The sequence below is a fragment of the Pleurodeles waltl genome, chromosome 3_1, assembly GCF_031143425.1.
Source record: "Pleurodeles waltl isolate 20211129_DDA chromosome 3_1, aPleWal1.hap1.20221129, whole genome shotgun sequence".
Classification (NCBI taxonomy): domain Eukaryota; kingdom Metazoa; phylum Chordata; class Amphibia; order Caudata; family Salamandridae; genus Pleurodeles; species Pleurodeles waltl.
Window position 1 is genome coordinate 1873643974 of NC_090440.1, and position 12055 is coordinate 1873656028.

General features: G+C 43.5%; 1 protein-coding gene across 2 annotated transcripts in view; it reads right to left on the reverse strand.

The window, feature by feature from the left end:
• Positions 1-12055, reverse strand: part of CCNYL1 (cyclin Y like 1) — a 371242-nt gene that overhangs the window by 295152 nt on the left and 64035 nt on the right. For both annotated transcript variants that reach the window (XM_069225961.1, XM_069225962.1), the window contains exon 2: positions 7102-7176. In XM_069225961.1, the coding sequence (XP_069082062.1) occupies positions 7102-7176 (75 nt within the window). The remainder of the gene's footprint in view (positions 1-7101; positions 7177-12055) is intronic.

The window sequence follows — 12055 nt, forward strand, 5'->3', positions numbered from 1 at the left end:
AGGGTCACTCATCCCAAGGTTTCAAAGGTTGATCAAGAGTAAGACTCATCAAGTGGAAAATTAATAAAGTTCTTATTCATGGGACGGGGGGGATCTCAGCCTTGCCCTGACAGTCTTATTTCCCACCGACGAATTTCTTCAAATGATCCTATGAGGAACGTACTTGAATTAGTGTTGCATCATAAATCTGGGAGGCAGTGAAAGATCAATTGATGATCTATATTTTAAAATAAGAATAAAAACTTGTACTACCAGAAAAGTGCAATCTGCTTTGTTTTGAGCACCATTGTATACAAAAGAGGGAAACCCAATAACCCGTACTTGACCTGGGTCCAGTAAAAAACACAAAGAGCAGTGGTCAGTAAGACGGGATCAATTATTTATACAATAACAAAGAAACGTGATTAATTCTTTCATTGTGGTTTAATTCCTTTCCCAATTTTATTGCAAGAGGTATTTTTACACGGCAGAGAATGGCTCAAAAAGCTTCTGTTGCATGGCATTCGGTATTTAAACACATAACATATATAACATACATATACAAAGTAAACTACACATGGTATAGTCTATTTCGAGGGCAACTATATATGTTGCAACCTCAGAGACTAGCAGACTGTCACTAGGGGGTTGTCCTTAATGTAAAGTTTTTAGAATACGGTAGTGGTTACATATATTCTTTGTGGTTGTAATCCACTAGGATGCGATGGTAGGGGGTCCGTGTAAGAGCCTCTCTAGAATACCTGTGTATTTTTTTAAAGGTATCTAGCAATATGAAGCATATTTGTTTTAAGGATTGAATACAGCTCAAGACCTCTATCTCGCCAGAAAGTGTGTCGACGCATTTCGGCCTTCAAGTCTGGGCCTCATCAGGACAATCAAGGGACAACTACAAGGATTGGAAAAGAAACATATAAACTAAAATCCAAGAAATTACTGAGTTTCAAGGGTTAAAAACTGTGAATGGAGTGCCCCTTCTATGGTGTGGTGCCGCCGTAATCTAAAACGGTTGGTGATGAACTGTAACCACGCGTGAAAAGAAAGATCTATGGTAAACATATCTATGACTAAAAACACATGGGTGTCACAAAAGTCTAATTGTAAGCAGTGTCGTGACAACTTAGTGCTGGCCGTACTTCTGTATAGGTACAGTATTATTGAGTGGTGCTTCCAAACCACCTTATGAGTTGTAAGCATGCTAGACAAACTTTGTTTATAATATTGTTGGGAAAGTACCTTTAATAATTTAAGTGAGCCGAGCCCATTTAGTATTAGAGGAGGATGGCATCAGTGAAGATCTTTGCTTTATCTCTAGAAAAGATAAATTATTGGGGATAAAATAAGTGAACAAATAGCCGGCAAAGTTTACACGGCATGAGATTAGGAAGTACACTTACTCGTAGAGAGTTAAATGCCGGAGTGAGGCGTCGGCTGGTGGGGAAGCGCGTCTAGAAATGACGGCGTGATTCCTTAAGTACTCTGAAACCAGGGAGAATGTGTCAGCACATGACTGTACAGTGCTGGCAAGAACGGGGGTGACACAATTTAGTTGTGAAACATGAGTGGCACTTACTTGTTGCAGAAACGGGAGCAGCAGAAGACTGCGGTAATTTTGAGCACCAGGCAACACATTTGTCACAGTGCCAAAAATACAATGATTTAGTGGGAGAAAATCAGGCAGCATGGATTACATTTATCACTTAAGTCAGCAACTAAAATGAAATCAACTGATGTTGTCAATCTCTACGCACAAAGTTCTAAGTTGCATAAGTTCAGATGGAGGACCTTTCACTGTTGCTGAAACAGTTCCTTCGAACTGGTAGCTTGATCAGAGTACAAATGCTCATGTTCCAGAGTTCCGGGTACCTTACTCTCTTGGCCCAATCTGGGGCACTGATTCAGGTGCTAGTCGCCCTTGATCATCCTCAGAACTCTGGGCAGGAGAAACTGTGGAGGGAAGACATAGAAGAGTCCTGCATTCAATTCTAATCAGAATACGCCTTCAACAAATGCTCTTGTGAAATATGCAAATTTGTGGACACTGGGTGTTCTCTGCGGTGGTAAGGAGGTCTAGCAGGTACTCTCCCCTCACTGGTTGAATACCTTCTATAAGATCTTGGGATGCAGACCCCACTTGTGCTCTGCCAGAGAACATCTGCCCAATTTGTCTGCTCTGGCATCTAGGAACCCTGTAGGTGGCTGACTACTAAACAGATGTTCCCCTGCTCCAGTCACACAAGTCCTCTTGGCATTTAAATCAGGGTGCCACTCTGCCCTGCTTTCTGCAGAACCACGTGGTGGCTGTGTTGTCCACGAGAACCCTCACAAGCTTCCCCTTGCCAGATTGTAGGAAAGCTTTTATGGCCAAAGAAATAGTCTGAAACTCCAGTACGATGAGGCAGTTCTCCACTAGAGACCAGAGGTCTATAATCTGCACTGCTCATAAACGACACCCCTCCCTAACCCAGTACCGATGCATTTGTCAGCATTATGAGCTGAGTGGGAAAGTGAGATGGTCTGCCGCAGGACAAACTGAGATCGATCATTCAACTTTGCAAAACATGGGCCATCTCCCTCGAAGCTTAGATTGAGTTGGAGAGGCACCCTTTATGCAGGCCTACTAGGATTGCAGGTTCCAATGCAGGGCCCATAATTGCCACCTGGTATTGCAGATGCGGAGGATGCATGACAAGAGACGAAAACCATCAGAGTCTTCCCCACCCAGATAAGAAATGAACTTGAAACATCAGGGTCACAGCTGTAATGTCCCAGACTAGCTGCAGAGGAAGGAAGGCCTTGAACCTAATTCCATCTAGGATCTCTTCAATGAATGGACGCCTCTGTGTGGGAATCAGGTGGGACTTTGGCTTGTTTACAAATTTTGCTTCTCAGAGTCCAGTTCCTGCTCAATGCTACCCTTTTGGACTAAAAGATGTACTTCCTGAATTAAGATGAAAAGATGCTCCTCCAAAGCAAGTTCAGTGTGGGGGTCGGTCTTATCTCGGAAGAGTCTAGACCGATCACAGAACATGGCCATCAGCTGTGCTTACACATCGCCTGAAAACCAGGTTGACTACATCCAGGCATGCCAACCGCTCTGCCATCGCAGTCAGTGATAGCCCAGCCATATTATGCTGCATTCAGGGCTGACCAAGACAGGGAGGCACTAAGGTCTTGCAGACCCGCCAGTAAGATCTTACTGTCCATGTCCGTAAGACATCCAAGTATCAGCCAAACAGACAGACTGCATTTATTGACTGCAGTATAAAGCTTGAGCGGGACAGTGACCTCCAAGGAGTCGCGGCAACTGCCAGGCCACCATGAGCTTTAGGGACTGCTCCCTCAAACCTTTCAGGGCCATGGCCCGGAAGACGGAGCACATCAGAGTTGTAATCCCTGTCAAGGCACCAGAGTCATACCTGATTGGGGTCCGTCACCGACATGGTGTGATGACAGGTGCCACTCAGCTTGAACCCAGTCTTACTAGATGACATGTTCCTCGCACAGATGACAAAAATCTCTGACAAAATGTAATAAAAAAAGGCTGCCAAAAAAGGCAAAGGGTAGCTCGATCCCGGACCTGCGCTTAACCGGCACGGAAGAAAAAGAACTGACGTACGCACAACAGGGTGGTGCCTTTATGGGCGACCGTGACGTCACAGACACTGACAAAGCCACGCGGAGCCGGATGATGCACGTGGATGCGAACATCACCACACGACAGGGCGCACAGGGTATTGCTGAGCAAAAAGATTCCTGATGCAAAGTCAACGCCAGGGAATTCAAAGGCAAGAATCTACAGTTAGAAGTCTCTATTAGATACAGCAGCTTACCAAAAGCATCAATCCATTTGTGTCCTCTATTTAGGGGATTGGTCTAAAATGAGTAAGGATTAACCTTATTGGTTGAAGCCAACACATTAAGACTTTCAAGGCTAGGGTGCTTGATGAGTTAAACCCAATCACTAGGCGCAGGCCATTGACACCTGGCTACTTCTCAACTTACAGGCAGACAAGAACTTAGTTTTGACCACATGGCCATTAAGGTATACAAGAGGACATCCCTCAATGGAGTAAAGGCTCCAATGTCACTGTCAGAGTTTAGAGAATCTCTGTCAGAATATTTAAATAGAGGTCAAAATGCAATTCCAGTACCTCAGCTGCCCTCCGAACCACCTCCATGAATGAGGCACTTTCCCTTGATGGTGGGCCATTGGGCAAGTCTAGTTCTGTATCAGGTCATCACAAACTGCGGAGCTAGCATGGAAGCTTGTACCCATTTCATTTTGGGTCCAGTAACGGAAGGAGTCAGAGGCATCCTAAAGATATGCAGCACAGCTCCTTGAAGGCTTCCATCTGCTGCGAGTAGCCAACAGCATGGTGAACTCTGGGCACACTGGAACCTGTTGATGTATCAGTTCTGAGTCCTGAGACCTCAAAAGAGTACACCTTTGATTGTAACACCCGTGTGGTGTCTATTTGGAACCAGAGTGGTGAGATGGTGCAGAGTCCTGAATTGCTTTCTTCCACTTGTAGTTGGATTACCTGAAGATTTTAAGTGGGAAGTGGAGAGGTCACATTAACAGCCTCAGGAGAAGGCACACACCCTGTACGGGGAACAGGACCTGTGCCAAGTCCAAAACTTCTTATACTGGACTGTGTACAGTGTGGCCTCTGTCTTGGATCACCTTCAGGTGCATTAGGGCACACTGGCCAAAAGAGAGTACTGACTAAGTGAGGCACCAAAGACACTCCCATGGGAGACCCATGACTGACATCGTTGTGCAGCAGTCTCAGCACAGCTCACAGCCTGTCATTTTCAAAGAGGATATCATTCCATAGCGCACTGTCTCTGCAGAATATTGAACCCACAAAAAGACCAACAGCTGAGAGGAGATCTCCAGATCCATGTCAGAAGGCATGGAAAGAAAGAATGGACATAAGCGTACAAGGGGGGTTCTTCTATGTGGTTCCACTCAATCATTTCTGGGGCAGTATGGAGCCTGCCTGGATCTAACCGAAGCCACCAACAGAAGCACTGCTAAACAAATCTTTGGATTCAGTCTGGCAGCTGGGGGATATTTAAAATGGGAGCAATTTGCTGTTAGAAGCATCTGTCAGAAGTGAAGGGCATACTGCATCCGATGGATGAATTTGCATATATCTCAAGTGTGCAGATACCCCTATTCAATCAATGGAAAACTGCAAATAAATAAATGAATCCATGTTTTCTAATAAAGAGCACCACAATAAAGGGGGATGGGCAGGTCCCACACTCCTTGAGAAGATAAGCCATCATCCTTCTTGACACCACAGGTTTGTTGCCTGTCACGAGACAAGAAACAAACCTGAAGACTATCTTTTTTTCATGAAGAAGACCATTTTTCTATCTATGCACTTCAGGAAATAAAGTGTAAACTTCACTTTTCATTACATAATTTACCATAGAAGACAACAACTATGTTACCTGTGTATTCTGGCAGTTCCTCCTGACCCATAGATTATGGTCCTTCCTACATGAACTACACTATCCACATGGCCTATAACACAGATCCTTTACACTGCTAAACCACTCTGTCCTAATCTTTGAACGGTGGGCTCCAAAGTAAGCAAGACAATCATTGCAGTCAAGCTCAGCCTGTAGAACTGGTGAGATGTCAGAGACATGTATTTGCCGTAGACACCATTCCTTTCATATGTTGTTAAGCCCACTAACTACTGACTGTGAAATACTAAGTTTCAGACACTTTATTCAATGAGGTTGCTTAGATATTCATTTTTGAATAATGACTGATAATGCGACAAGTTCTGCTGCTCACTGCCATATTATGGTCCCAAATTTGGATTCAAGCTTTACACTTCTGCATGCCTGTTCTGTTGACACTAATTAGATGATTTGGCCAATTTCCTTAGATAGCAAAATTCGAATAACTTTTCTCTAACAGTCAGTAAGCCAAGAAGCAAGCTTGTAATCCCCAATTCTGTTGTACTTTGATATCCGTATAGTGTTATACTCTTATTTTTTTTCCATGAAACTGTATATTGTTGTACAAATCTGCTGGGCAATGCCTGAAGTGGTCTGGCTCACGCAGCAGAAGTTTATATAGGAAATTTGGTGCTTTAAAAATTATTGCACCCTAGTTCTCCAGTTCTTTTGCTTTTCAACTTGACCTTCAACTGCCAACAAAATATACTTGTGTAAATTAATGAATGTGAGAAAATACTTAAAGCTATCATACATAGCCACTCTTCTCCCAGGCCTAGATACCAACAAGCTGTAACCCGATTAGTAAGTAAAGTGAGAAGAGGTGCACTTCTCATGGAATTGGAAATACAGGTCACCCATTTCAGTCACAGATGAATGGGTTAGAGGGCGGTCACAGGATAGAGCGTTCTGTCAGCGCTGTGCTCGTTGTCCTTGGCCAATAAGAGGACAAGGCAATAGGGATGAAAATCCAGACCGGAGGTTCATGGATACTCCTTTCATCATATCTTAAGGAGTGAATGGGCAACAGAACAAATTGTTCCCAGTAAACATCTTTTTTATTAGTATACCTATTGTAATACTCCTGATTAACTCCATATTCACCACCCTCCACAAAATAAGTGATGCCAATCAAGGGGGCACTGTGCAATTATACAATTTTGAGAACCAGCTACACCAAACAAAAAAAATAACTTTGTCCAGCACTAATCAGGAAGCTGCTTCTTAAAATGGTTATTTAAAAAAAAGTTAGCCACTATACACAATGTGTAGCAGCAAGTTCACCACCCATGTTGCTTCTTGTGTTCCATCATTTTCAAGAGATTTCAGAAACTAGGCAAAGGAAAATTGTAGGAGGTATGAAAGAACTGAAACTTTCCATCCAAAAACAATTATACTTCACAAGAGGTTTGCAACTGTTTTAAGGTATTGCTGTATGTGTGTGTATAGAGGTGCTTGCTTAGCACATAGATTGTGTAAAACAAAAGTAGCAGTGAACATTACAGTTGATAATATGCAATTGTGTTAATTTTTCCAATGTGATCGATTGCTGAATGGTAATCTGCAAAAACTGCTCAGACATTTCTACAAGGATAACAATGTTTCAAACAACAAACTCACCGTCTGTCTGGGACTTGCTCAGGAAAATTGTGCTTACTCTGGCGTGGTCAGATGGATTTGATTCCTGAGCTAAATCTAAAACAAACAAATAACATTGTATGTTGCATAATTTCAAATCCAGGTAGAAAGAGCAAGTTAATGTATGAAACGAGCCACCGTGAAAGTAAAATTGTATGAGATATTATAGAAAGCAGTCAAGTTTTACATGTATAACCAATTCTATACAGAGATTCGGTTTAACTTACTCAATGATGTGTGTCTTTGCAAATAACCTGTTTTTAATCAATGTATTCGGACTCAGTAGGAGAGTTGTCTTAAACCAAGGGTTTCACACATGTCAAGGAGACCCAGACACATTAGATTTTCAGGATATCCACAAAAGCTAAATGAAAGGAAAATGTTACTTACCAAGTAAGCATCTGTTGGCGGCATGAAAAGCTGTAGATTTTCATGCTCTGCATACTTCTGCATGTGGTGTTGGGTCCAGAGTGGTGCAAGTTGTTTTTCTTTGAAGAAACGTTTTGAGCCATGGGATCGAGTGACTCCTCCTTTCAGTGATTGTGCGCATGGGCATCGACTTCTTAGTTATGTTGTTTTCCCACAGGTCAGTGAGAAAGGAGGGTAAGAAAAGTATAAAGAAAGATGTCTATGCAAATGCAACCATCAAACACAATAAAAGGGGGGCTAAAAAAAAAATTTAATAAGGGAGGTTCGGAAACAAAGTCCTGGTCCTGTGTATAGTACTCCCATCTGATATATAAAAAACAAGAAAGTATACACAGTTCCAAAAAAAGAAACAAGTTCCTATGATTCAGCAGTTCCTGAGAGTCAAAAAATGTTTTGGGAACATGAGCCCTCACTCATCGTTTGGTGACATGCTTCATCATTGGGCTATGCTCCTCGTCAGGCCGGCACTGCAAAGCAACCTCAAATTAGTGGATCGAGCCAGGGTAGGTGTAACCGCCGACGTTGGGAACCAGACAAAACGTGTTGGACCACATGAGCTTGGCGCCATGCCCGATGGGGCCCAACCACTAATCTGAGGAGGGTTCCTGCCTAATGTGACATGACCAGACTATGGGTTTTACCCAACTTTATGATTAGGTAGGTTTATTGGTCCTGAGGAACCGCATTAGATCTTATAGACTGAAAATCGAGAAACATGGCGACCTAGATTTAACAGAAGTACAGTGAGCCTGTACTCATATTCACTACACTCTAAATTGAGAGGTTTAGTGATAGCTACCAACTCTTTTTTTTTTTTTTGTACTGGGGAGATTAGACCTTATCCTATCCTCTCCCCACACACTTGTTTTTAATCATGACAGAGGTTAGAAACTTTAATAAATTTAATTTTACCTCTAGTCATTTTTAACAGCACTTTTTCTTTTTCATTCCAATCCTACACCAGTTTACACACTAACCAGCTATTATTTATCAAAAGATCTCCGGCAAAGAGCCCCCGTGTGGGGCCAGTCAGGCATTGCAGTGCCGGCCTGACGAGGAGCATAGCCCAATGATGAAGCATGTCACCAAACGGTGAGTGAGGGCTCATGTTCCAAAAAGATTTTTTGACTCTCAGGAACTGCTGAATCATAGGAACTTGTTTCTTTTTTTGGAACTGTGTAGACTTATTTTTTTTATATGCAAATGCAACTACATATGCACAAATATATATAAATAATATAACTGCAATGCCCACAGGCGTCCGGTGTAAAGGAAGGGTGCATGTGAATCTACAGCACTACAAGCCATAAACAGATGGTTACTGGGTAAGTAACATTTTCAGTTCAATGGCATGTGTGGCTGTAGAAGCACATGTTTTGCATAGACTGTAAAGCAGTCCCTTCATAAAGCGGTGGACAGGCTATAGGAGTTGTAGTTGACTAGAAAAATGTTCGTAGCACAGCTTGACCTACAATGGCTTGCAGGTGTGCTAGCACATCCACACAGTAGTCTTTTGTGAATGTGTGTGGTGTAGACCAGGGCGCTGCCTTTCAAATGCCAGCTATAGGGATATTTCTAAGAAAGGCCATAGAAGCCTAGTAGAATGTGCTCTAGGGGTAACAGGTAACAGTCTCCTCGCTTCAGCATAAAAAGACTGTATACAATTAAATATCCATTTAGCTATGCCAGTTTTTGATACTGGACTGCCTTTGCAAGGTAGTGAAAAATCTACAAAGTGCTGTTCAGTTTTTCCTAAACTCTTTGGTTCTGTCAATGTAAACCATGAGTGCTCTTTTAACATCTAAATTGTAGAGAGCTCTTTCCACAACAGAGTCAGGTTGCGGAAAGAAGACTGGTAGTAAAATGGACTGGTTTATGTAAAATTTCAGAACCAATTTAGGGAGGAACTTAGGGTAAGTACGAAGGACTACCTTATCCCTATGAATCTGGAAGAAAGGTTCTTCCAAAGTTGATGCTTGGATCTAACTGACACACCTAAGTGATGCATTAGCAACTAAGAAAGCTACCTACCAAGAAAGGTAAAGAAGAGGGCACAAATGGAGTGGTTCAAGTAGTGGACCCATGAGTCCAGTGAGCACAATGTTAGGGTTCCATGAGGGTACAGGGGGAACCCTAAGTGTAATAACTCTTTTATGGCCTTCCATTAAAGCTTTTATGACTGGGAATTTAAACAAAGACATATGTTGTCTGTTATGTAGATATGCAGCTATAGCTGCAAGATGTAGGCAAATGTTGGTGTATGCTAGATTTGCTTTAAGTCAATTAATCAAATTTATAGAATGCAACTACTCATCCCTAAGGGTCTCAAGGCACTGAGGGGGGGTCGGTTCTCTGTGCTTCTGTCGAGGAGCCAGATCTTAAGGTCCTTCCTGAAACAAGGCAACTATGGTGACTGCCGTAGGTGAAGGGACAAGATGTTCTAGCTCTTTGCCACGTGGTAGGCGAAGGATCTTTCTCTGGCCAAGGGCTTCTGTATGTGGAGTGCGGTGGCTAGTGCCTGTTGAGCGGATTGGAGAGGTCTGGCGGGGGAGTAGAAGGTGATGTGGTGGTTGAGGGAGGTGGGTCATAGGTCATGGCGCAAATAATGTTTTGAACAGTAGCTTTCATGGGGGGGGGTCAATCTGTTTGGGATGGCAGTAGCAAAGAAACCGTTTCCATTTTGCAGCATAACAGGTTCTAGTTGTAGGTCTATGGGCTTCCATGAGAATGTCTATGCATTCCGCAGGCAATCCTAAGTAACCAAACTCTATGACTTCAGGTGCCATTTATCACAAGGTTGAGTGTCTGATTTGTCCTTGATTTTGAGTGAGAAGGTGTGGCCTGTTGGGGAGTTTCTTATGGGGAACTACTGATGGATCTAGGAGTATGGTTAACCACAGCTGACGTGCACAAGTGGGAGCTACAAGGATCATGGGTGAGAAACGTTTGCCTGATCCTCCGAACCAGAAAAGGAATGAGAGTGAGGTGGAAAAGCGTAAGCAAATATCCCTGACCAATTTATCCATGGAACACTGCCCTTGGATAGAGGGTGTGGGTACCTGGAGGCAAAGCTTGGGCATTTTGCATTTTCTGATGTGGCAAAAAGGTCTATGTGAGTACTTCCCCCACTTTGCAAAGTATGGTTTAAGGACTTGTGGGTGGAGTTTCCAATAGTGGACATGCTCCTGCATCCTGCTGAGCAGGTCTGCAAAGTCGTTTCATAAGATAATACATTGCCGTCATGTTGTCTGTTCAGACCAAGACAACCTTGTGACATAGGTGATGAAGGAAGGCTTTGAGGGCTAGCAAGATTGCCTGTAGCTCTAGGTAACTGATGTTTAGGGATTGGTGTATAGGATCCCAGAGGTCCTTGTAGGAGGCTGGACTGGCTTGTAGTGAGTACCAAGGGGTACTTACACCTTGCACCAGGCCCAGTTATCCCTTATTAGTGTATAGGGTGTCTAGCAGCTTAGGCTGATAGATCATGGTAGCTCAGCAGAGCAGCTTAGGCTGAACTAGGAGACGAGTGAAGCTCCTACAGTACCACTAGTGTCATATGCACAATATCATAAGAAAACACAATACACAGATATACTAAAAATAAAGGTACTTTATTTTTATGACAATATGCCAAAAGTATCTCAGTGAGTACCCTCAGTATGAGGATAGCAAATATACACAAGATATATGTACACAATACCAAAATATGCAGTAATAGTATTAGAAAACAGTGCAAACAATGTATGGTGGAGAAGTGTGGCACAATGGTTAGAGCGGCAGACCCTGAAGCAGAGTTCTGGCTCAAGACCAGGGTTCAAGTCCCGCTTCTGCAGGTCTTGGGCTCAATTCCCTTGGACCAGATAATTCTCGCCTCGGTGCCTAATCTAACTAATGAGTCCCACTCTGCAACTCTGGGCAATAGCTTGCTTAATCTCCACACCGGCCCCAACAGCGCTTGGATGCCTGGCTTCACCCTGGGGGTGCCAAGGAGTGGGCACCTCACAGGGAAAAGCCAGGAGGGGTTCCATAGCGGTATGAGTACAGCGCCTTGAGACCCTAACGGGTGAGTAGTGCGCTATACAAGTGCAAAGTTCACAGTTTATAGTAACAATAGGATGCAATGGGGGCACATAGGGATAGGGGCAACACAAACCATATACTCCAAAAGTGGAATGCGAACCACGAATGGACCCCAAACCTATGTGACCTTGTAGAGGGTCGCTGGGACTGTAAGAAAACAGTTAGGGTTAGAAAAATAGCCCACCCCAAGACCCTGAAAAGTGAGTGCAAAGTGCACTAACGTTCCCAAAAGGACTTAGAAGTCGTGATAGGGGAATTCTGCAGGAAAGACACAAACCAGCAATGCAACAACGATGGATTTCCAGTCGAGGGTACCTGTGGAACAAGGGGACCAAGTCCAAAAGTCACAAGCCAGTCGGAGATGGGCAGATGCCCAGGAAATGCCAGCTGTGGGTGCAAAGAAGCTGCTACTGGACAGTAGAAGCTG